Source organism: Nelusetta ayraudi, unplaced genomic scaffold (genome assembly GCF_046127955.1).
Source record: "Nelusetta ayraudi isolate G7.1 ecotype Tasmania unplaced genomic scaffold, CSIRO-AGI_Nayr_v1 ptg000004l, whole genome shotgun sequence".
In the NCBI taxonomy this organism is placed as follows: Eukaryota; Metazoa; Chordata; class Actinopteri; order Tetraodontiformes; family Monacanthidae; genus Nelusetta; species Nelusetta ayraudi.
In genome coordinates this window covers 7,346,307-7,370,596 of record NW_027466054.1, presented here as the reverse complement: position 1 = coordinate 7,370,596, position 24,290 = coordinate 7,346,307, and the positions used below count along the sequence as shown (strand labels likewise).

The 24,290-nt window shown below is 42.6% G+C and overlaps 2 protein-coding genes across 2 annotated transcripts; one reads left to right on the top strand and one right to left on the bottom strand.

The window, feature by feature from the left end:
• Positions 1-6: 6 nt before the first annotated feature.
• On the bottom strand, positions 7-3,684 carry sgms2a (sphingomyelin synthase 2a). The gene is made up of 5 exons (XM_076032093.1): positions 2,568-3,684; positions 2,122-2,239; positions 1,588-1,741; positions 863-1,029; positions 7-711 (listed from the first exon to the last, which is right to left on the bottom strand). Exons 1-5 carry the CDS (start codon positions 3,008-3,010, stop codon positions 526-528), a joined length of 1,068 nt encoding a protein of 355 aa, XP_075888208.1. The 5' UTR covers positions 3,011-3,684; the 3' UTR covers positions 7-525.
• Positions 3,685-8,227: 4,543 nt separating this feature from the next.
• On the top strand, positions 8,228-24,008 carry papss1 (3'-phosphoadenosine 5'-phosphosulfate synthase 1). The gene is made up of 12 exons (XM_076032072.1): positions 8,228-8,527; positions 10,344-10,458; positions 11,087-11,322; positions 11,457-11,595; positions 12,960-13,078; positions 13,322-13,435; positions 13,575-13,686; positions 16,192-16,397; positions 18,476-18,611; positions 18,890-19,158; positions 19,741-19,970; positions 22,588-24,008. The coding sequence occupies exons 1-12, from the start codon at positions 8,468-8,470 to the stop codon at positions 22,724-22,726; spliced, it is 1,875 nt and encodes a 624-aa protein (XP_075888187.1). The 5' UTR covers positions 8,228-8,467; the 3' UTR covers positions 22,727-24,008.
• The last annotated feature ends 282 nt before the right edge of the window (positions 24,009-24,290 follow it).

The window sequence follows — 24,290 nt, the reverse complement described above, 5'->3', positions numbered from 1 at the left end:
AAAAGAAAAACAAATGAACAATTGTACGGATATATTTTAATAAAACAAGAAGTTACAATTTTGAGACTACTGCTGGATTACACACCCTAAAGGCCACTGAAATTAATACAACGCTGATAGTAAAAGTACAAAAAATAGAAAAAAAAGATATTAATGGCAGTTTTGGAACACTGGCATGATACACACTAAGGCACCTTGTGACTTGAAAGTATTGATATAAAATAAATTCCCTCAGCACACATCAAATGGTAAATTTATATGTATATATATGTGAAATCTAACTAAACTTGGGGGAAAAAATACTGCAATATATGAATTACTTATGAGCTGATACACATAAACACAGACGGCTGTGCTGGTAACGCAAATAATTTACATTGATAAATAACACACAGAGACAAGACTTATCTTTTCAGACATTTTTGGCCTATTTCTAATTTAGTGCTATGATATTTCTGATAAATAAAACTGCAATAGCACTTCACTGAATTATCAGCTAACACTGCTGGGTCATCAAAAATCTCTTCACTCTTCTCGTGTGCTCTGCACCATGGAGTACTTCTTGCAGGGGTTCTTAAGGCAGGCGGGCGGGCAGGTAATAGGCCAGCTATAGGAGCACGGCACCGAGATTTGAACATTTCTTTCCAGGAAGTTGAAAAATGGGTTCCACCACGTGTTGGTGAGGTAGTTGTTGGGTGAACACTTCAGAGTCTGCCAAGAAAATGAAGACCTATTAATCAAAACAAAATCAGCATTTGCATTGCATCTTTCTATCTATCTATCTATCTATCTATCTATCTATCTATCTATCTATCTATCTATTAGGCATATTAATAGATGGACAGTAGAGGCCACACCGCACCTGTAAATTAGCCATGGTGTGGTACCACCAGAACAGACGGGATGTGATGAAGTAGGCCACAACCACGTCCACACTGTAGTGCTCGTGGGCCACCAGAATGCAGACGACGCCTACGGCACTGAGCAACCAGCAGGTCAAATGGTACCACCAGAACGACCGCGGTGAGTCTGGAGAAAGAGAGGGCCGGAGACAGTCACTGAGTGCTGGAAAATATTTATCACATCAAAGCCCATCCGTGTACTGTTCTTCCATCTTTACACTGTTGAAAAAAAGAGGTGTGTCACCTTTCAGTGCAATGGAACAAGAGCGGATTGATTTTTCTCATATGCACAGACTGGTAGGCTGAAGAGAATGTGATAGTAATGGAACTTTGTGCAGTAAGAGCTCATTTTTATTGTTTGAGACGTACACCTGCTTCATCTCTTTATTGTGCAGATAATCTTGTTAGAAGAGCCTGAACTCTGTATAAGCTATATACAGTGCAAAGCCCTTCTGAATACAATAAGCAATGCTGTGGCAAAAAAATTTTTTTTTAAATAACAATAGGGATACTCAAACAACTCCAGTTACATTTTGGTGACACCCTTTTGTAATGATTTAGCAAATCAGACACCATTATTGATACTGCTTATCGATCCGACTCCTCTACTCTATCGAAAAAATTTAAGAAAAAGTCTGTAGATTCTGTCTGGGTTTAGTGATGAGAAAACAGATTCAATACTTACACTCCTTAATGAACAGATAGGTGAGAGTGAGCATCACCGTGTGTCCACTGTAGAGGAAGTCTCCGCACAAGAGATGAGAGTTTGTAATGGACAGACCTCCACCAGACACCATCTGCAGGATTCGCTGGATCTTGGCCTGTGAGTCTCCATGGAGCTGTCACAAAGTTAATTACCACACAAAATCAATAAAATCACTGTTTTTCACATTTTTATATAGAACAGCAGAAACATGTATTAATTGGCTTTGTTTTTGCACCAGCAGCTCCACAACAAAAAAAATGTAAGTACTATATTGCAAAGTTTCATGGATTAAAACAAACAAACTTAGCTACAACAACTACAACTCCAGACAGCATAATTTTACAGTCTGAGCTTGATGCTTGTCACCCACATCACAATGGCACTGACTGATGCAATACCTGGTGATAGTCCTTTGCTATAGTCACACATTTAATAGTTCAGTGAAAAGCAAAGAAACATGAATCTCATAATTTAACTAAGTTTTATGGCTTAGCCTGTTGCCTCTCTGCTTACCTTAGGAGCACAGTTCATATGCATGCCAGGCACAGGCAGGGTGGTTATGTACATGGTGACACAGCGGTATAAATAGAGGGTGCCAATGAGGAAGAAGAACCGCCTGATAACTATTGACCTGCCGATGGAAAATATAGACACAAATACATAATAAATGCACACAATGCTTCATGCTCACTCTATAGTCTTTGCTGGAAGTCCTTATGTAGATAGAGTTGGATGTTTTTCATGTTATTAAAAGGAATCTGAAATTTCAGATAGCAAACTTCCATTTCTTTTTCTTTCTTTTTTTTTTTTTTTTTTTACACGGAACACGATGGGTTGCGAACACAAATGCCAAGAAACCACAATAAACTTTTGGTAATGAGGAAGGAAACGAGCAAAGCTGACAAGCACGGACTGCAACTGAGTGCACCCCTATCCATCTTGTTTCATGCAGAGCTTACTTGTATCTGAAGAAGAACAACTGGATGAGCCAAATGACAAGCAGCACCATGCCGTTGATCTCCGTCACGGTGAACGCCCACTTAACCCTGTCAATATAATCAAAGAACTTGTCCGGGAGGGGCGGGCTGCTCTCTTTGGGCGGGACCCTCTCGTGGACCACCGTGATGACCACCGTGGTCAGGATCAGGTTGAAAGAAGCGTAGAAGAAGGCAATGACTGTCTTCCACCACTCCATAGGCAGACGGTTGATCTTCGACTCGGGTACGGAGATCTTCACGTAGTCGTTGTGCCTCCCGATTCCCTTGCGAAAGCCCCTCTTTGTGTCCTCGGCAGCTGGTGTGTGGACGGGACATGTTTTCCCGTTGGCCGCTGCGGCGTCGCCCTCTGTGCCTGGGTTCAGATTGTCAGGGTCCCTCGCCTCCATGAGCTCCTGCGAAGCCATTGGTGCCTGTGCTGCTCATGCACAGACACCGCTACCGTGGTGCAGAGTGCTGGTGTGCTGCAGCGAGGAGAAACAAAAGGGTTGGACTGACAAACTCACGTTTGGAAAGCACAGACGTGGGGCAATTGTTTCCCCAAGTGACAAAACAGGTAAACAGGTATCACATGGTTGCAGTAAGAGTGTCGAATCAGCAGCATGAGACAGAGGAAGATTAAACTAATGTTTACTCCTGTTTACATTTGACCAGGAAATGGGATAGGCGTGTCACAGGAACTGAAAGTACCATTTTAAATAAAAAGTTGTGTTTCAGTTTATAGCTTGTGGCTCTTCTCGATGTGACAATCATAAGTTTAAAGTTTTAAAATGTTTGTGTTTTATCTGTCCTGGCAGACAAGCTAATAGGACAGTAGGTTTTAAGGTTTTACACTGTTCTGCTCGAGTTTTTGTAATTCTGACCACAAACAACAGACATCACGGTGACGGCCATCTCAATATTTATCAAACATTATTTGTTTCAGAAGAGTGACAGACTCCTTGTACTAACTTAAAGTGGTATGAGGTAAAACACAACTGAAAAAAAATTATACATGAAAACACTAAAATATTGAAGGGTTCTTGGAGGAACTCTGTATTTGTTCTTGATGAAACACTTGAAATATGAAAGGTCTCCTGATTGTACCCCTTGTATGGGCTCCACATTATAAGACGCCTTATAAGATGGAACTGGACGGACTGGATCGGGTTCTGGGAGGAACCTTTCACAGAGGGTTCTAGGCAAAACCCGTCCAAAGGGTTCCAGGTGAAAAAGTTTCTCCTATGTGGACAAGCCAAAGAATGTTCTGCAACAAAACTAATTGAGACACTAGGCCAAAATGAATAATGACAGAATAACAATGTGATTGGAGGGAGTCAGAAATATCAGAAGACAATATAATTCTGGAGATGAGATGGCATGCTGTTTTTTTTTGTCGAGCTATTTGCAGTTAATGACCTCAGAAAGCATTAGACAAATGATAACTTTCTTTCTTTCATGTCTGAAAGGCCTCTGCTCTCTTTAACAGCTCCATTAATGGTTTGGAGGATGCTGCCATCAGCCCCGAAATGCATCACAATAACTGTCATCAGGGATACATGCAGACTGACATGGTCACCTGGAGACAAACATGGCATCAGGACAAAAGACGGGATGGAAATAGAGCGGGGTCATATACAAGGGAGCGGTTAAAAGTATCTGTTTACATGGAATCAATGTTTGAGGGGAAATAATATCAGAGTGGAGTGCAGATTATGGTAGATTGCCCTCTGACAGCAGAATTAGCTTAGTAGTGATGGATGGCTGAAGACAACCTATGACATACTTAAAGAGATTCAAGGTGTTTTTTCGTAGATTGAATAAAGGAAAAAATAAGATTGACATTTCATACACGCATGTCTGTCTGTGTTTTATTGAGATGGTTTGGCTCTTTGATCGTTTCACTTTATTTTGTTTCTAAGGACCATACTTTAAATGCAAGCTAAAGTTTGCGAAACAGTAAAGTCTTCCTTTTTAATATTTGTATATATATTTTTTAAAGGTATTCAAGACAGAAACTTTGAAAACAAACAAACAAAACACAGAATTCAAGAATGGTTTTGTTCAGCAGCACAATCTGGAATTCTTGAAAAGGAGAAAGTTGTACTTGAAATAAAAACAGGCTGATGCTCTAATGTGATCATTGTGTTGCTACACTCACTGCAGCGACAGTCAATCACAGAGTGTTTGACAGTAAAGATGAAAATAAAATTTGTGAGGTCTCCTAATGCACTGTAGGTTGCCATACATGCACATGTAACCATATGAAGTCGTTACATCATGTCTCGACTTTCTGCCCCCAAAACAGTGGAGAAACAAACCAGGGCAATGGCTTTCACTAAAATGTTTGTGAGATGAAAAAAATTCTGTGTGTTTGATATGGCAATGTGTCACTGGCTAATGGTCAAGAACAAACCTTTTCATAGAATTCATAAAATATTGTGGACGCGGCTGGAGGATTACATGGAAAAATATCTGCTTTCAGAACCAGGAAAACTCTGTCCCTACTTTTGTTTGGAAAAGTCTGATGCTGTCAGTATTTCAACTAGAACGTGTTGATCTTATTACCAGCCTACTGAGGCACCAGATGTTGCAAGTATTGACATTAATATCCTAAATTGTTGCAAAGGCAGTTGGCATTTTAAATCGGTCCACTATACGTTTGTGTCCTTTTCATGTGTTCGTAAATCAGATTTATGTGGAAACCACAGGAGACTTATTTGTTTTGAATGGTGAGACTACAGAACATGGCGCATCAGCAGAGTTTCTCCCTCCATTAGACGAGATCTCAAATGGTCCCTTCCTCCCTAAAGCCCAGTTCACTTTTTTCTCACACAGCACTCTGCAGGGATGGGCAGTGATGGAAAACTGGCTGAAAAAAAAGCATTTCCACATGGTCACAGGGCGGTAATGGATAACTTGGCTGCCTCCACTCGCTCCAGCTATTTCAGGAGAAGCCACCAAGTTGCCTCCAAGGCTGTACTTTACTCCAGGGCTGCAAGGGCTTGACTCACTTTTGGGGCCTTCATAATAATATGCTAGCATTGCCGTCCATTCATTTCCTCCCTCACATCAAGAGACGGTCTCCATCCAAAGAAGGGTTAAATATAGGACACGCCAGAGCAGCTACGACACATGTTTAAGATGTGCTCGATGTAAATCAAACAGGGATGCTTTGTTTGGATGGAGCCGCGTCTTTCATTTTTATTTATCTCAGAAACTCACTGGAAATTAAAAATGTGGAGCAATAAGAAATGATCTTGCAAATGGCTGTTTTGAGATTTACATATTCCATTTGTGATGGGTAAGAAAAAAACATAAAGCAAAAAAACAGAGGTTTAAGAGAGAAGGAAAATATGATTCAATTCTAATCAGTTACAAACAAATCTTGATGTATTTTGAGCTATGTACCTATTTACATTTGAGAAGTGAATGTTATCTTTAAAGGGAACAACTTGGGGGGTTTTCAAGGATATGCTCCCTAACACTCCCAAAGAGGTTAAAGTTAAACTGAATAAAATAAAGTTGTAAAACAGACTGCAAACTAATCCATCAAGCGATTCATCTCTTCTTCTTCTTCTTCTTCTTCTTCTTCTTCTTCTTCTTCTTCTTTTTTTTTTTTAAATCAAGTCATCTATCTGTCAAGTAGATAGTAAAATGTTCATGGCTCTCACTGAGCAGAGAAGCAGTCAAATGTAAAGAGCGGGAGGACCCAGATTGTTGTTTGACATGTCTGACTCACAACCGTGACACCTATACTAAACTATAGTCACTGACAGAACAGAAGCTTTTCAAATTTTGGGGGGGGGTTCTTATTGCTCTACCCAATCCACACCCTAACAGTGATGCATAGGACACACATTTGGAACATTTGAAAGGAAATGTTGTGTAAGAAACATCATTCAAGATCTCTGTTACTTGCTTCCGTGACTACAGTTCACCGACTCCACCAAACAAGCCTGTGCGTGAAGACTCTGAAAGCGAAAAGTTCTCTGTTGACGGAACAAATAAATGTTGCTGTGTCGGTCTGGAGACACGTCCACGTTCTAAGGAGAGGCAACCAGCCCTGAAAAATGGCCCCACCTGCACTTTTAGTGGGTGCCTGGAACCACATGTGAGGAGACTGACACTGCCTGTAATGTCAGGGTCACAGCTGGGTGTCGCCCCCTTCCTCTGCCAAGATTACAGGACTGCGCATGTGATGCATGTGGCGCGGTGGGTTTCTAAAGTTTACTTCGGGAGAGCAGCAGCAGCGGCGGCGGCAGCGCGCACAGTGGCCCCACACACCGCTTTTAGCACCGTGTTCCATGAGGCTGCGCTGGGTGGGGCAACAGGTCAGCGCGCGTCCTGTAATTAAGCCCTCTCGTTTTCTGTTATGCGGCTGGGAATTGACAACCGAATTATTTGAATCGAATTAAAGGCGCAACTGGATCTCAGCCTGCAAGTCTGTGGGTTGGGATTGGAAGGGTCTTCTTGGCATGCGACTGTCGTAAAAAAATAAAAAATAAAATCGTGTAATGGATTGCGCGCAAAAGTGTTTTTAAGCTCTGTGACTATTTGCTTAGGGTTGATATCTACTGAGCTAATGGTGAGATTGTAAAAAAAAAAAAAAATGCTATTACATCATCCCGGTCATAGACAAGAAAGTCGTAGCAAATTGTACACAAAAAAAAAAAAAAAAAAACTCCCATTGCCTTAATATTATAGAAAATTTAGCTAATTCAGAGTTCCTTTCAAAGGCCCCTTTTCTAAGACGGGTAAAAAGTTCAATGGGATCAAGACTGTGAATATCAGCGGGGTGCTGGCATCACTGTTAACATCCAAAAGCTCGCACCAAATGAAATCAAATCGTCTAAAAAACATGAAGACCTGGCTCCGGATTTCACATGTTGCTCAGTTTTGCGGCATCCTACCTGTCTCAGTCGGGCCTCCTAGCGCCTCTTCCTGTACTTGCAGTTCCTTGAATCGTAGATGCTGCGCCCTGGTTACTCACTGCTCCGCTCGGGCAGGATGTGTGAGCTGCTGCTGCTTCACCGCAGCGCACCTCGCTTTAGACACGGCGCTCCTCCCCGAAGCTCCGGCCATCCTCCAGTCCATCCCTGTCTCCGAGCCCAGCCTCCCCTCTCACCCCGTGACTGACGACACAACGTCAGCGCAGTTCCGAACACTCTGGTCTACACCAGCTGGACAGATACCGTCAGATACCGTTTTAGGATAATGCATGTTAAAGATATTGATCAACCAAAATGACCGGTGGCGCTATTTTTTTTATTTTATTTTATTGTGATCCATTTTTTAAAAATATATATATTCGTTTGTATAATTCATATTTTAATTTTGGAACACATTCGTAATTTTAGGGTTTAGTTGTTAATAAACATTTCTTCTTCTTCTTCTTCTTCTTCTTCTTCTTCTTCTTCTACTTCTTCTTCTTCTTCTTCTTCTTCTTCTTATTATTATTATTATTATCTGACAAAAAAACACGGAAACGCAAAAAGTGACTAACATCATAGGTTAAAGATGTTTTTGGAAACTGGAGATTTTGACCAATCGCGCAGTCGGAATCAATGTGACGAAACAAAAATACTGTCGGATCGACGCGCCAGGTTTACGCAGTCCGGGTACCGAAGGCGGAAGTGCGTCACGCTGCAGCCGGTTACGTGGCTTCTGGCTAGAAGCCCCTGCTGGTTGTTGAGTAGCAGCGACCTGGTTCCTCCGCTCCTCTCACCGGGGGTGACACGTCCACCAAACCACTCAGCAGATACAGCCGAACGCACAGCGTCGCGCCGCGTGTTTTTATTTTATTTTATTTTTTATTTAGTGCGTTTTTAATAAGACGTCATTTTGTGGAAGTCGGGTGAATCAGTCGTTGTGTGTAGGCGGACATGGAGATGTACAGCGGCTCGAACAAGAAACAGAAGCTAAGCAACGCTGCCGAGAGCTGGGTGAGTTTTTCCCTCTCGCCACTGCTTCGAGGTTGGTGCGATGACACACTAACTAGCACATCACTTTATTGCTAAATGTGTAATGAGACTGCCGTTGGTTTGAGCTGTAATACTTCGAACTACACTGGTCGGATGGTTAGCTTGTGTCTTGCAGAACAGCGTTACATTGTACAATTGTATTACATATTTATCTGCTGCTAAAAAAAGAGAGTAGCTAACAAGGCGTATGCTAATGTACTAACTGGGATAACACCAGATGTTAAGTGAATAGATTTACCCCCCAGCTACTTGTTTTCAATGGATATGAGAGACTACCGTCTTCCTCAATGCATGTGGGAAAGATGACCAATTCTAGTTAGCAAATATGTCCCCTCGAAACATGAGTATATAAGTGACCACTGTCGTAGGAATGCTACAGAGAGCTCAATCAAAATCACTGTGACAGATTCATGGTGATAGAGCCGCCTGTCACCAAAAACATTCAAGCCACAGTCATATGTGCGTTTTAGGCCTGCTTGGAGGGCAACATCTCAACCATTCCTGCTTGCAGTATGACTAGTTAGGGACCGAATGAGCCAGTCTACACCAAAGAGAAGACCAAATTGTATTTGTAATGTATTATATAAAATGCTATATTTCATCTCTTCATCCTTTGACATGCATACAATGGAGAAGGTGTTCTCTACTGTATACTTTAATGTTTAAACGATCGATTACAGCAGCAAACGGTTAAGGTTAGAGAATAAATGCTTTAGCCAAGTCATTCATCTTGGAAGAGGATAAAGTCAAATTTTGGTAAGAGAAAGTACAAGGGACTAAAGTGTTGCCTTTTTGAAAAATAATGAATGAATGAAAACTTTTATACAGAATTTATATGCGAGTAGAAAATCAGTCAAACAAATACATACAAAACATAACAAACATAACATGTTAGAAAGGGAGAAGGATTAAGCATTGCTTATTTAATCCTACCCCTTGTCCACTTGGTAATCATCGTTTATGTATTATACAACCCAATTTACAATTTTTTCCCACGTACCGTAGACCAATGTCAATAATGGCAAATAAATAATATAGATAACCATGTACAAATGTCTAAACCCTGGTGAATACCCTAAGTTTGTAATATTGTAATAAAAAGTCAGACTTTACACTTAGATTTGTTGACAGCTAGTGTGCGCAAGCTGGTAGTAATCTTGATTGCCCGCTTCAGTGTAAGCAGTGGATACACATGGAGGTGTAGTTCAGTATTTAAAAATCAGCGTGAAAATAGTTGTAATCTTTCGATGACCTGTAAAAAGACACAAAAACATCAATGCCACTGAGGGCTCTAACGATTTCTTGTCAACAAAAAATGAAAAGAAAAACAAAACAGTTCTCACTGCCACAGTTTTTCATTAACATGAGCAATATATAGATTTTCTGAGAGCTGAACTCGTGAGGAAGCTATCGTCCAAATATTGAGTCACACAGATGCATGGTGTCTGCAAAGTGATTTCATAAGGAAACAGTGCTCCTGCTGTGTAACCACATTGTGTATACTTTAAGAGTTTTACAGAGAGCCTGGACACGCTACCCCATCTTTTAAGAGTGATAAAATCAAAACGGTGTAGATCTTAAAACTGAAAAGAATGCTATTTGCTATTCAATTTCTTGTCTGTCGACTTTGAAACCGACAACTTTTTACAGGCCATTGTAATGTTACAACTATTGTCATGTTGATTAATAAAGACTGCACTGCTGCCACGCAAACATTAATGCCGCATCTACAAAGCACAGTGGATCGATCGTCTTGACAGCTGATGTGTCATTTCAGGGAATGCAACGAGCAACCAACGTCACCTATCAGGCTCACCATGTCAGCCGTAACAAGCGTGGCCAGGTTGTGGGAACAAGAGGAGGATTTCGCGGATGCACTGTATGGCTGAGTGGTAGGTTACAAAATGTCAGCAGCTAAACTCCTACTCTCGGGAATGCAAAACATTTGTCAATGAAAATATACCTCATTGTTTTATTTCTAATGCTCAGTATTTGTTGTCAGTAATTATGAGATGATAGTTGGAGGTTTTGGTGGCTAGTTTGGATTTTAGGTTGGGTTGCAACACGCCTCCGGTGTAGCGTTGACACAAGTGTGATACATCATTTTAAAACGAGGGTTTCTATGGTTCCCGTCATATAAATTAATATGAGATACAACCTCGAAAGCAAACACAATCTGTCAGTTTGTCTGGATAACGTCAAACTTTAATCTAATCTTTTATGTTCCTTGCATCGTGTCCATTTTATGTTTCAGCAACTTAAGAGAAATAGAATCAAGGTGATGATGACGGTGTTTTTTATGTTCAAGCTACAATAAATCAGTTATAGTAGCAACTCCTGTAATTATTTTTGCTATCTGAAAACTTTAGAAGTTTCTTTCCAAAAGGGAATCAACTACATGCACACACTCTAAAGGGTTCAAAACACTTCTCATTTTATTCGATTGGTTTTGGATGGGAGTGTAATACTTAATGTAATGGTTTGATTTTAGAGCTAAATGATGCTGCTGGTCTGCTCCAGGTTTGTCCGGCGCAGGGAAGACCACCGTGAGCATGGCTTTAGAGGAGTACCTGGTCTGTCACGGCATCCCCTGCTACACTTTGGATGGGGACAACATCCGTCAGGGGCTGAACAAAAACCTGGGCTTCAGCCCAGAGGACCGCGAAGAGAACATCCGGCGCATTGCTGAGGTGGCGCGGCTGTTTGCTGACGCCGGGCTGGTGTGCATCGCCAGCTTCATTTCTCCCTACAGCAGGGTGAGCTACTCCTGAGGAGAGAATACACAGTCGACAAAGACGATGACGTGGCTGAATGTATTTTCCCTGTAGGTCAAATCTTATGCATGTCTCACTTTTTTGACCGCGCACCCCTTTTTTTTTCTCATCACCAGGATCGCCTGAATGCCAGGAAGATCCACGAGGCTGCTGGGCTGCCTTTCTTTGAGGTGTTTGTGGATGCACCCCTGGACGTTTGTGAGCAGAGGGACGTGAAGGGGCTGTACAAGAGAGCCAGAGCTGGAGAGATTAGAGGTGGAGTATAGTTTTATTGTGAAGCGCATGAAAAAAAATGGATAAAATGGATGTCACAGGTGTAACTTGTGATAAAAGGGATGTACGACATCTCAGTACAACATTGTGCTACCCACAATTCAATATACACCTGATGAATTCTGGTGCTTTTAGTTTTTTTGCAGTAGAATTTTCTCTGAGCAGTCTGTGAGTGGATGGGCTTCTTACAACAACACACATCCTCCCTGAGACAGTGAGCAGAGTCCAGATGCAGGACTTTAATGTGGCGTTGCAGTCTAATGAATCAGTGGTGTGGGCAGTGTCATTACATACAATGTGAGTCCTTATCCATCACAAAGCACAGGGCTTTCACCGGATCTCTCGTTTGGTTTTGGTTCATTGAATAAAATCAGTTAACTGAAAAAAACTTGGACTGCAAACATTGTATAAGATGTGTCGGCTACACAAATAGAAACTATTTCAGCAGTGTCATTTCTAAGTCTTTACAAATGGTGCTTTTTCTTTTTACTGCTCAATATTTTTTTTTTCTAAATGTGAATTTTAATTTATATTACTGAGCACTGGAGTGTGGTTGAATGTAAAAAATAAACTTGTGAGCAAAAAATAAATAATTTAGAATAAATAGTTTTTCACTTTTGAATACATGATTCAGACTGGATGTAACTACAGCGTTTATCCAAGGTCTCAGCTACTCTTTAAACTGTATTGTTAACACCACTAACCCTTGATGTAGATTTGCTAGTCGTATCAGTATGATAACTGGGCCAGTCGTCCTTGCAATGGCCTTCATTGCATGACCTTTCAATCAAAAAAAAAAAAAAAAAAGATATTGAAGAAGAAAAAGAATCGTGACACTGTGTGCCCAAATCGAGGATGAAACTATGCAGCTTTTTATTGAACAAACATACTCAGATGTGATGCAGGTTAACAAGAGAAATGTGGGGTAATTGTGTAAAAGGTTTACTTTAGTTGCAGAGGGTGAATTCAAAACGTTTGAGGATGAGGATGTGCACGTTGACAAGATGATGCAGTAAGACTGTAGTCTTAACCACATCTTCTGAGTTTTACTTTCTCCTCAGGAATGCTTGTAATCAGATATGCCATTAGGGAAGAATAATTTGTAATGTGTGCAAACAACCCTTTACTTCTTGACTATTCTCTATATAACCTTCTCAGCCCACTAATGTCTCATTTTGATTCAAGGGTGTGGTGAATGTGTTTGCATGTTTGGTTGAAACCAAATATTGGTTCATACACGGTCATTTCAAACTCAGACTGGTTGGAGAACAGAACAAAAGCATTTTCTATAATTTCCAGTTGATGACCATACTTGATATATTAATGACAATGTCTGCTTTCCTCAGGTTTCACTGGGATCGACTCTGAGTACGAGAAGCCCGAGGCTCCAGAGCTGGTGCTGAAGACGGACTCGTGCAGCGTAAATGAATGCATCCAACAGCTCATTGACCTGCTTCAAGAGAGGGTGAGGACAGTCACAGTAGTCACAGTAGTCGCAGTAGTCATCGTCAAAGTCTTAGGCTGCCTGTGTTTTGTTCATTGACCACAATATTTTTGTGAACGTCACAAAACCATGTCGTCTTCCCTCTTTTGGCCACTAAGGGGCAGTATTGTAACATGAATCGAAAATTGAAACGTTTAACGTAGACAGAGTAATGCTTGGGCCGATTCCTTTGTAAGCACTTTTTTCATTCTCACATCTGTGCAGGATATTGTTCCTGTGGATGCATCATACGAGGTGAAAGAGCTGTATGTCCAAGAGAATAAACTGGACCTGGCCAAGGCTGATGCTGAGACGCTGCCAGCTGTCCAGATTGCAAAGGTGAGAAAAATATTTTTTCCTCTCGTAAATGATGCATAATAATGATTGTAATAATAATAATACTAATAATAATAATAATATTTTTTTGCTTGTACTTTACCTACATGTACATTGTCCTGTATCTGACTGTGATCTACAGGTGGACATGCAGTGGGTGCAGGTGTTGGCTGAAGGCTGGGCCACTCCGCTCAATGGCTTCATGAGAGAGAGAGAGTATCTGCAGTGTCTTCATTTTGATTGTCTGCTGGATGGTAAGACATTAATATTTACATTTGTATATATAAAGAAATAATAAAAGAAAATCAGTTGTTCTGGCAGAGAATGGCCACTAGATGGAGATATAGTCACAAAGCAGCTATGACTGTAAGCATTAGTGGACGTGCGTTGTCATATCGTTTCTTTTCCACCCGCACTTTGTACCAACTTAAAATCTGAGCTTCAGGACCTCTTCCAGAGATGACACCAGATAAGTTCTTTATCTGGTTCTTGAAGGGTTAACTTTTTTAGGTTAATTAACTTAATTATTTTTATCTTAAATTTGTAGAATTTGAGTTTCATATACTGCTTAGTGTTGACGATACCAGATCTTGCAACACAGATGCAATGAAGTGATTATGAATTATTTTGTTTATTCAATAATTTGCAGTATGTGTGGCTAAAGAATAAATCTGTTTAAAAAAAAAATGTAAAAAAAATTAAAGGTCATGTTCAGGAGTGGAATGAAAAGTAAATGAAAATTTAGATTTTCACGTTTTGTTGTTGTGCAACTTAAGCACATGCATCATGAACTTTTTATGTCCTGGTACACTTGTCCAGTTGGTGCCCCAGATCCATTTTGTTTGCTTATGTGTGTATAATCTGGCAGATTTTTAGGTTTATTCATCAATGCAGCCTCATCGTTCAGCTTTCTGTGTTCCAGCGGTTTTTACTTTCTCCCATAAAAACAGAGGGCTTTGATTTTACTCAAGTGTGAAATTATTTTGCAAACGCGCCGCACATATATTTGCGTTGCTCCGGATGTGCCACCACTACAAAGCAAAATCACACATTGACATAATTAGAATTGGAGTGATTTAGGGGCAGTATTATGACGTTGTAATCCTGTAACTCTATGAAACCCCAGGAATGCCTTGTTTTTGGTGAGGAGAAAATCAACATCATATTTTGTTATGTTTTTTAGTGTAATTACAGCAATTTGTCGTGTACCGCTCAGAAATTCCCTAAAAAGGTCAATTTAATTTGCCATGAAACTACTGAAGCCTCAGTCACTTGTTCTGCCAAATGCTAGTTTGAAATCAAACTCTGTCAAATGCACAACTAAGAATTGTCCTTCCTGACAAGTTTGCATTGAAAGCGCTGCCCTCATTGACAGATTAACCGTCCAAATTACCTTCCCCTTAAACACGGATTGCTCCCGTTCTTCACCAAAAGGAATTGAGCTGTCTGGACAGGCAAAGAACAGGAATTGTTTAAAACACGCAATTTCCCGTTTCCTGCTTGTCTGAAGCAAGTGGCGTGAAGAAGAAAAGGCTTCTTCATTGGTTGACGCCGCACACTGCCGTATTGACCGCCAGTGAAGGGATTAATTCACTGCACCTAAACACAAAGACCGGTTACATTGCACTTAGCGGCAAGTTTGACTAATCGGATAGTCTGCAAAAATAAACTCAAAGACCCAAAGTTGAGCTTTTGTGTGTCTGTGTGTGTCTGTCTCTACTTGGACATTTGGCACGTGTGTGTTTGTGTGCGTTATTAGAAACAGCTGCAGGCTCGAGACAGTGACAGAGAGGCTGAGACGCAGGTCCAGGGCAGCAGCAGCAGCAGCAGCAGCAGCAGCAGCAGACATTTTAATGCATTTGATCTGATGTCCCGGGAAAAGCATGGCGTTGTCGGAATGCTCACATTAACCAAGAACTGGAAAAAGAATGCAGCCACTACGCTGTCTCCTTATTAAAAGCTCAGGATTATCACGGCTGCACTTCTTAAAGTGCTGCACTTCAAGTCTTACTACCCTCTGTGGTCTCAATCTTTACACCGCATGCAGCCCAAAGGGGCTCTCCATGGAAACTTAATTAGGATGGTTGAGCTGCTTTGTTGATAGCTAATCTTGGAACACTTGAACCTGCAGGGTGTCTCCCCTCAGTCTCTCTGCTTTGCATTGGAATTCCTTCAATTCTTGCTTTCAAGCCATTCTTATGTAATATTCCTGTTTGGAGGCCCCGCAGAGTTTACTTGCAAGTAAACACATTAACATCTTCATTTCTGTGTAAAAGAAAAGACTCAAACACTGTGGTCCAAATTCATTTTAACAAAAGGGTGCAAGGCCAACACAATTGGAATGTGTTTACCTGTTGTGGTCCTCTATTGCCTTTTCACTCGTTAGTGTCTCACTGCCACCAACATCTTGAAATAACTTGACTTGAAAATAGCTTCAAAACTAACTATGAAATAGCTTCAAAATCATAGATTGTCAAATAAACAGCAATGCAACGTAAGAAGAACCAAACAACAATACGCATTTCACATTCATATCAAAATGTTCCAAATCATACAAATAAACTGGCAACAAGAATAAATGTTGAATTTTTATTTTTTTATTTTTTTTAAAAGCAATTTAAGATTAGAGCTAAGCTGAAAGTTTAAATGTATTGGATTTTTATTTTATATTGTATGAACTACACTGGTGAAAAATGCTGCATCATTTGCGAATTGCTCTGCTGGTCAGATGAAAAACAGCGCCGTTCTCCGTCCCGCAGGTGGCATCATCAACCTGTCGGTGCCGGTGGTGCTGCCCGTGTCCACCACCGACAAAGAGCGCTTGGACGGCGTGACGGCGCTGGCTCTGGTTTACGAGGGCAGGCGAGTGGCCATCCTCCGCAACCCGGAGTTTTACGAGCACCGCAAGGAGGAGCGCTGCGCTCGCCAGTGGGGCACCACGTGCAAGGACCACCCCTACATCAAGGTAGGCAGACGCTCGGGGGGTCAGATTTTACTGGAATGGGATTTTTTACTGTGGAAAGCGAGGAATGGATGGAGCGGTGGGGCAGAGCTGCAGCTCAGCGTGGCTAGAAAACATGCGCGTGGAGGTGACCTGTGGACGGACGCGTCATCAGGTCCCAGTTTCATTTTTTTGCGTTGTTCCTCGATACTCTTGATCTGCCTTCTTCTGGGGGTGTTATCCATGAAGGCCACTCTGTCTCACCCCCACCTCACCCGCCTTAAAACATTCCTAGAGTACCACACAGCTCGGCCGGGCGCGGCACCTCCCAGGACTCGGCCTCTGTTTCGCTCACCTCCTGCAGGAATTGTTTCCATCCTTTGCCTATCAAGCACACTCAGCGCAGAACGCCACCGAACCCATGAAGGATGGAAATCTTTGATGTTACGCGTCAGATCTTCTCTTTATACTTCCATGTGCAGGGGATACTTTTCAAAAGCCTCCCTGTGTTCTCCACGTCGCTGGCAACAGGCGAAAAATAAATATGAGACTTCACCCGTGTGGTATAGCGCTCCCTGGAGGGGAGGTGGCTACTTTTGAAACCCTGAGTTTGTTTAAAAAAAATAAATCCTGGATGGAGATTAACTAGACTGCTGGACCACAGCTGTCCCAATACTGGAGCGCACTTGGTCGGCATCTTTAAAGTTAGCAAAATATCACAGGGCCGTCGTCGTTTTTACCATCAAATCTGTGAGGAAACCAAAAAAAGCGCCGGCCTATTTTGGCAGGACAGTTCTCTAAAAAAAAGCAGAGGTGGCAAAAGTATTCACATTCTGTACTTAACTAAAAGTACAGATACTTACTTTTACAAGTGAATTGCTTTTAACAGAATTTGTATCTTTGAAACACGAAAGTAAAGTAACACACACACATTTTTTTAATGTAAGAAGTGGAAAGCACTGATATTTGTGTACAAATGTAGTGAATAAAAATAAGAGGTCATGAGAAAAAGAACGACTCAAGTAAAGTACAGATACCTGCAAAACCATGCGCTGACACCCGATGGAGTGGCCGCGCTCCTGCTACCGAACCCCAGCCCCACCGGCCCACCCTCGCCACCCCCACCGCCACCGACCGTGCGTCTTTAGCCGGCAGCGATTGAAGTGTCTGTGGCTAATAACGCCAGTGCCCGTGTTTACTTCCACTTCCTGCGCTGGTAGCTGCAGCTTTTCATTCCCGTCCTGGTCCGGGCCAAACATGGTCCCCGCTCCGTCTAACACAGAGTTAATCCACCGCTTCCTGTTTAGCTGACTGCCACTCAAACGGGACCCCCACTACCCGCCTCACTGCCGACCCCCCCCCCCCCCCCCCATCAGGGAAACAACAGCCGAGGCCGGCCTTTACATGCGAACGCAGCGCACGTGCACACCGTGGGCACGGCCTCCTTTTGATTCGGCTGCGCCGGCTTCCCATTTTCCGTCCGTCTCGCGTCTCGAAGAAATAAATCGGCCGCTGTCAAGACTCTTCAAAGGACGGGATTCCTCCCGGGGCCGGCGGCCGACAGGTTGGATTAATTGGCGGAGTGTGGAAAACAAATCTTGACGTGATCCCTGAAATCTCACGACAGATCCAAGCGCTCGCGGATCACATGACTCGGACGCCTCTGTGGCTGACAGCTGAAGGAGGCGTATCAAAGAACTCACTCCTGATGAATCACATGTCAATAAAATGAGCGCCATTTTTTTATTTATTTTATTATTCGACTACCAGATTTGCCTTGTGGTGATGCGTGCAAGCTCATGTTTTTCCAGTTGTAGCTTCATGGTACCGGTTGCTCTGGTCCTGATGGAGTTGTGCTTCTTTTACTACTCGGCCTGCCGAATCGTCACTTTGTATCACATAAACACGTCGTAGCTCTTGAGCGTTTAATGCCACATTTTCCACAACTCATCCCTGTCCATCTTCACTGCAGCTGCTGGGAAGAAACTCCTGTTTTTAGGTGCCTTCATGCACCAGCTTGGATTTTTATGGACAACAACTGTTCAGGCGTGAGATGGAGATGCTGCCCCAATCACCACGGCTGTGTTTTTTTTTTTTTCCAGATGGTGATGGAAAGTGGGGACTGGCTGGTGGGAGGAGACCTGCAGGTGCTGGACAGGATCTACTGGAAGGACGGGCTGGATCAGTACCGGCTGACGCCCACCGAGCTCAAACAGAAGTTCAAGGAGATGAACGCAGGTACGAACTGAGTCTGTTGCAATGGCTCTCTGCCAATGTTTTGTGGGAATTTTTGGAAAATGAATGTTGTGGATGTTTTTGCATTTGAATCCCGCTGATGAAAGGCAGACGCTGGTGATGCTCTGCTCTGCTCTGATTCAGTCCACTTTATTTGCTTTCCGCGGTCCGGGCACCGGGCTGTTTGATTATCTCTGGGTTACACTGTGGTCTGGTGTTTGTTTTGTGCACATGTGTTCAGTCACTGCCTAACAAACTCTCTCATCCTCTCCCGCCCTCAGATGCCGTGTTTGCGTTCCAGCTCCGAAACCCGGTGCACAACGGTCACGCTCTCCTGATGCAGGACACCCACAAGCGTCTGATCGAGCGCGGCTACCGCCGGCCCGTCCTGCTGCTCCACCCGCTGGGCGGCTGGACCAAGGACGACGACGTGCCGCTGCACTGGCGGATGAAGCAGCACGCCGCCGTGCTGGAGGAGGGCGTCCTCAACCCGGATTCCACCGTCGTCGCAATCTTTCCTTCCCCCATGATGTACGCTGGTCCCACCGAGGTGAATACCAGCAAGTTCTGCCGATGCTTCACGCCTTCAGGTCTCGTCACTTGTTGACAGATGTTAATAGTAGCCGCCAAAAACAACAGACTTTTGAAGGCTTGAAAGCCACGATGTCCTTGAGGCCTGGGTCTGTTCAGCGTTTTCATGCCATTCAAAAAATAACTGTGTTTGATTAGGATTTTCAGCAGATTAAAAGCAGAAAAAGTCTGTTTGTTCTTCTGAACGAGAGGTGAGGAAAGCACTGCTACCATCACTTAACATTACAGAATACAGAATAGCAGTAGCTGTCATTACTTCATCATGACCATCATGAGTGGAGACGTCATTAACAGTAGTTGCGTTTCCACTAACCTTAGAATTGCGCAAAAACCCTAAATATTGCGATAACAAACTGGTCTTGGGAAGACCTAAACTTTGAAAAGCCTCTCAAATATGGCTAAAAGGTTTCAACGCTGTCAATGATGAAATATCTCATTCCTGTCAGAAAGGTCTTCTTTGGTTTTTCCTCATGAAACAGTCCGAGCAGGTCGAGTCAATCACGTAACGTTTTCACTTTTCATCCTCTGATCCCTCACACAGGTTCAGTGGCACTGCAGAGCCCGGATGGTGGCCGGAGCCAACTTTTACATCGTGGGCCGCGACCCTGCGGGCATGCCCCACCCTGAGACAGGGAAGGACCTGTATGAGCCCACTCACGGAGCCAAGGTGCTCACCATGGCGCCGGGCCTCATCACCCTGGAGATCGTGCCCTTCAAAGTCGCTGCTTACAACAAGGCCAAAAAAGCCATGGACTTCTACGACCCGAAGAAGTGAGTAGTTCATTTGGCTCTAACGCCTTGCATTTTGTTTTTCTCATCACGTGGAGTTGAGTGGGTGTGCATAAGGAATTCCTTTACCACACCCTGTACAACAGTTTCTCCCATGTCATGTTTCAGTAGCAGGTAAATCTTTGAAATCAGTTCAAAAGGTCCTGCATCTGTTTTTTGGTTTGCTGTAAAATATTAAACTAGCCTGCCAAGAAGTTCTATGCACTTTTATGGTTCACGATGAGATTTGCCTTTAGGACCTGCTGATGGATTTGAATGTGAGTTACGCTCATCGTGCTCTGGATGAAAAAGTTATCCTGCAATCTCGCATCTCCTGGTCTTTGTTTAAAACAGCCGCCTCCTTCAGGTTATATAACCTCAGCTGACTTTAGCCAGGAATGCTAAAACTAAATATGGCCAGACTAATCAAAGATTTGCTTTGTTTTCCATGATGCATATTTATGAAGTGGAGTCCAAGGCCGGTCGCTGATCAGGAACATCTCGTGCCTTTAGTGCTGCTCAAAATAGGCTGTTTTAAAGTATGACAAACCATCTGTTTAGATTTGCATGGCATGGAGGTCATGGTATGAGCATGTTTTGAAAACACACACATACTAGAACATTTCAAACTGTTAGTCACCTTTTTCCACATTTGGAGAACAAGTTTATTCGTCATGCATCCTCAAGCTGCAGACCAGATTATTTTATGCTTTTACGTTCACACAGAGAGAGAAGGGGGGTTGGTGGGGGGGACTAGTTTAAACATTAACAATTTTCTTATTGGAATTGCATGCACATGAATCTCTCCTTTAAGCAAATAAGACTTGACACCAAGCAAAAATATAGCCAAACATTTATTTCAACCCCTTGTTATCACAGCTGTAGGAAATAAGAGGCCGTCTGAAGACCCAGAAAACTTTAAAATTCAATAAATGGTTGAGGATTAATTGACTACCGCACACGCCAATCGCCTACGTTCACCTACTTGGATTTGTTCAAATAACAACGAAAAGAAATTACCTTTAGAAAACCCAAGTACTATAGCATCGACACAAATGACGGAGTTTGACTACCAGAGTGACTACCATAGCAACAGCAACAGAAGTGCTGTCCCAGTGTGTTGCTATGGGAACAGTTCAGCAGAGAGTCGAGTTAGTTCCATTGCAGCAGACACGATGAGAGATGGCACAACAACAATTCACAACAAAAGCTGCAGTGTTAAAAGCGTGACAGCCTCTCTGTTATCATCACTGCGTGTAATCTATTAAATGTCTTGTTCATTTGTTTGTAATATAATATTCCAAATTAATTACATTTTCAATTGGTTATTATTGAATCCTCAATACTGAAGGCTTTCTTTTGTTGACCGGGAACGAGTCAAAACACAGCCTCAGCAGACATGTTCGAGTTTTACTAAACAATTATGTGTGCATGTCTGTGGCCATGAGACAACGAGGTCTGGTATCTCTCACTGTCTGAGCACGGAACGCTGTCACAATCGCACTGATCCAGAGCTCTTATGTACTCACACGTTCAGGTCTGGAGAATCACAGCAGATTCCCGGTAGCTTCACTCCAGAGTTGAAGGCGTTCAGTCGGCTTCTCTGATAGTATTTCCGATACATATTTTATTTTAATGCTTATTTGAAAGGGACAAAGCAATGAAACGCCTTAGACCTGCTAAACTGTAATGACCCAGATCACAAGCAAGCTGCTTTTCATTTGATGCTGTGAAAGAGAAAGGGCCAGCAGCTCCTCGGCCTCACGCCATGCCAGCGTTTGGATCTTCCTCCCAGACTCTGTCATGAAAAAGTACATTTTATTTATTTTCTCATTAACAGCAGTGTTTTTTTTTTTTTCTTTTTTTCCACAATTCTCACATGCTGTTTGTTCACACTGGCATCAAACAAAAGTGGAAATTTAATCTTGTTTATTGTTGAATGTCGTTGAAAGTGAAGTTAACGTTTGAAGAAAAAAAGTCAAAGCTTTTCCACCAGGTCTGACTTGGAAAGCAAAGCAACCGCATTTCTTCATGCATTTAATTATAGCGCATTGGCAGGGACGAGATATTGTTATTGGAACACATTAAAACCATTAGCAAGGTCGTTCCAGTTTCTTGACATAATTCTTGGTCCATTTGATTTATGCGGCATCGCCTTCAAATGTCATTTGCTTGACATGTTAGTTTACACGAAGAAGAGAAATTTCTCCCCGCTAATGAAGTATTTCACTGAAAAAAAGACAAAGGGAAGTGGATAAAAAGTGTTGGTGAAGCCATAACCAATAATGCTATTCTTCACATTTTATATTTTTCTGTCAGGAAATAATCGAAAAAGTGAAAAAGGAACCTTTGTGTCTGCATGGTGGAGTTTCTGAGCTTCCTCCAAAGAATGTAGTGGCAGAGAGCAGCACAGTAACAGCACACACCACTCAGCATCCTTGCCAATCAAATGGGGTGTTTTCCTCAGTTGGCCTGAGCTCCTGTGGTTTTTAGATTGGTGACTGTTCCGAGGCAGCAGGTTGCTGTCGCCTGTGCTTCCCGCGCCGCTCGCCGACGGGCATCTGCCTACTGATTTGAAAGGAGTCGACATTCCAACCATCTTTTTCTCTGCTCTCTCCAGTCACCAGGATTATGACTTCATCTCGGGCACACGTATGCGGAAGATGGCGCGGGAAGGCTCCGACCCCCCCGACGGCTTCATGGCTCCCAAGGCCTGGCTTGTGCTGAAGGAATACTACAAATCCCTGGAGAAGGCCTAAGGTGGTGCGGGGATGTGGGGGGACAGCTCCATGATGGGGGAAAAAAACAACAACAACTAAAACAACAGAAACCTTGTCTCGTGTTTGAAAGTGGCGAATGTGGGGACCGTTAACCTGTTTTTAAAGAAATCTCTCTTCTCTCACTGCGCACTGTCTGAAATGGTTTAGTCTTAATCCTCTTTGTTTTTAGTTTTTAGCTCTGCTGTACTGTTCTGAACTGTTACTGAAGGTGGGGTCACAAGTACGATGCAACAAGTCTTGACAGCTGTTGTTTGTTTCTCACTAACTTTATAACTGTGTCATGGGACAACTGGTTACATACATACTATGAACTGTAAAGATGTGAGCTCATCCCTCCAGATGACCAGCGAGGTACGTGCTGTTGACCGGCACTCAAACAGGTGTGTGTCGAGTATTCGCGACCATCTCATCACTGCTACTCCGCCTCAGTGCGTCTTGACTCACGACTACTAAAGTCCAAAAATCTTGGCAGGCAAAAATTCATTTGCACAGAATTTTGGCGATTGGAAGTTTTATATGCGGATAAAAAAAAAAAGGAGTGCCTTGGTTTTCTGAAAGCTAATTAATGTGGTATCTTGTTTGGATTAGGACACACACACACTCCACACACCCCGCACGCATAAACACACACACAGACATCTGTACCTATGTGAGGACTTGAGGTTGACTTCCTGTCATTTTTCATTCTTGTGTACGTTTAACGAACCCTTATCCCAATATTAACCTTACCTCATACTTTGCCTCTGAAATTAAGCCTTCACGATGACGTATGTGTGGCAATATATATATATATTTTTTAAATGTTCTCACAATGAAGTCAGTCCATCAAGAGTTGGTCCACACAAGCATTCACAGGCTAGCATGCACGCACACACAGACACTCACAGACACACAAACACGACCTGGTTAAATGTTGAAGTGAAGCAGTCCAGACAAACACCAGGCAAGGTGTTTTTATTCAGGCGTGCGACCTTGACCTTGTCTATGCTAACCCCCACTATATAGTCGTCGTTGATTCTTTTTTTGGGTCTATTTATTCTGTCTTAACAGTATGTACTTCCTCACCTTTTTTTAGCTGCATAGCGCTTTTTAGTTGTCGGTGCCGATCTCTCGCCGTTTTGTTACATTTTCACCGTCTGTATTTTTCCTCCTCTCATGGGTCGCTAATATTTTCCATGTGTGTCCAAATGGTTTCCGGTTACCTGTAAGGGATCAGATTTGTAATTTTCCTTGTCCAATAAACCATTTTTATCAAAAAGAACACCGTGTTTACGTTTCATGTAGTTAATCCACACGTTTGCCACACACGGCACCGTGTAATGATCTCGCCTTGTTTCTTTTGCTGCAAAACAAAGACTTTAAATATTTGCTTCCCCTAATTTCATGTGACAGCGGAGAATTTCATGCATTTTAAGACGCCAACTTCCACTGATGACAGGCAGCCGGTAACAAGTCGGTGGCTCATAATTTCCTCACGTCTTTGTGTCACGATCCACGCACACACACACACACACACACACACACACACACACACACACACAAG

Coding starts and splice junctions, on each gene's coding strand:
- sgms2a (XM_076032093.1), bottom strand. CDS start 3,010: ATGGCTTCGCAGGAGCTCATGGAGGCGAGGGACCCTGACAATCTGAAC. Junction 1,030..1,587: donor CTATCTGTTCATTAAGGAGT/GTAAGTATTGAA, acceptor CTCTTTCTCCAG/ACTCACCGCGGTCGTTCTGG. Junction 712..862: donor ACACCATGGCTAATTTACAG/GTGCGGTGTGGC, acceptor TTTTCTTGGCAG/ACTCTGAAGTGTTCACCCAA.
- papss1 (XM_076032072.1), top strand. CDS start 8,468: ATGGAGATGTACAGCGGCTCGAACAAGAAACAGAAGCTAAGCAACGCT. Junction 13,079..13,321: donor TTGACCTGCTTCAAGAGAGG/GTGAGGACAGTC, acceptor ACATCTGTGCAG/GATATTGTTCCTGTGGATGC. Junction 19,159..19,740: donor TGTACGCTGGTCCCACCGAG/GTGAATACCAGC, acceptor TCCCTCACACAG/GTTCAGTGGCACTGCAGAGC.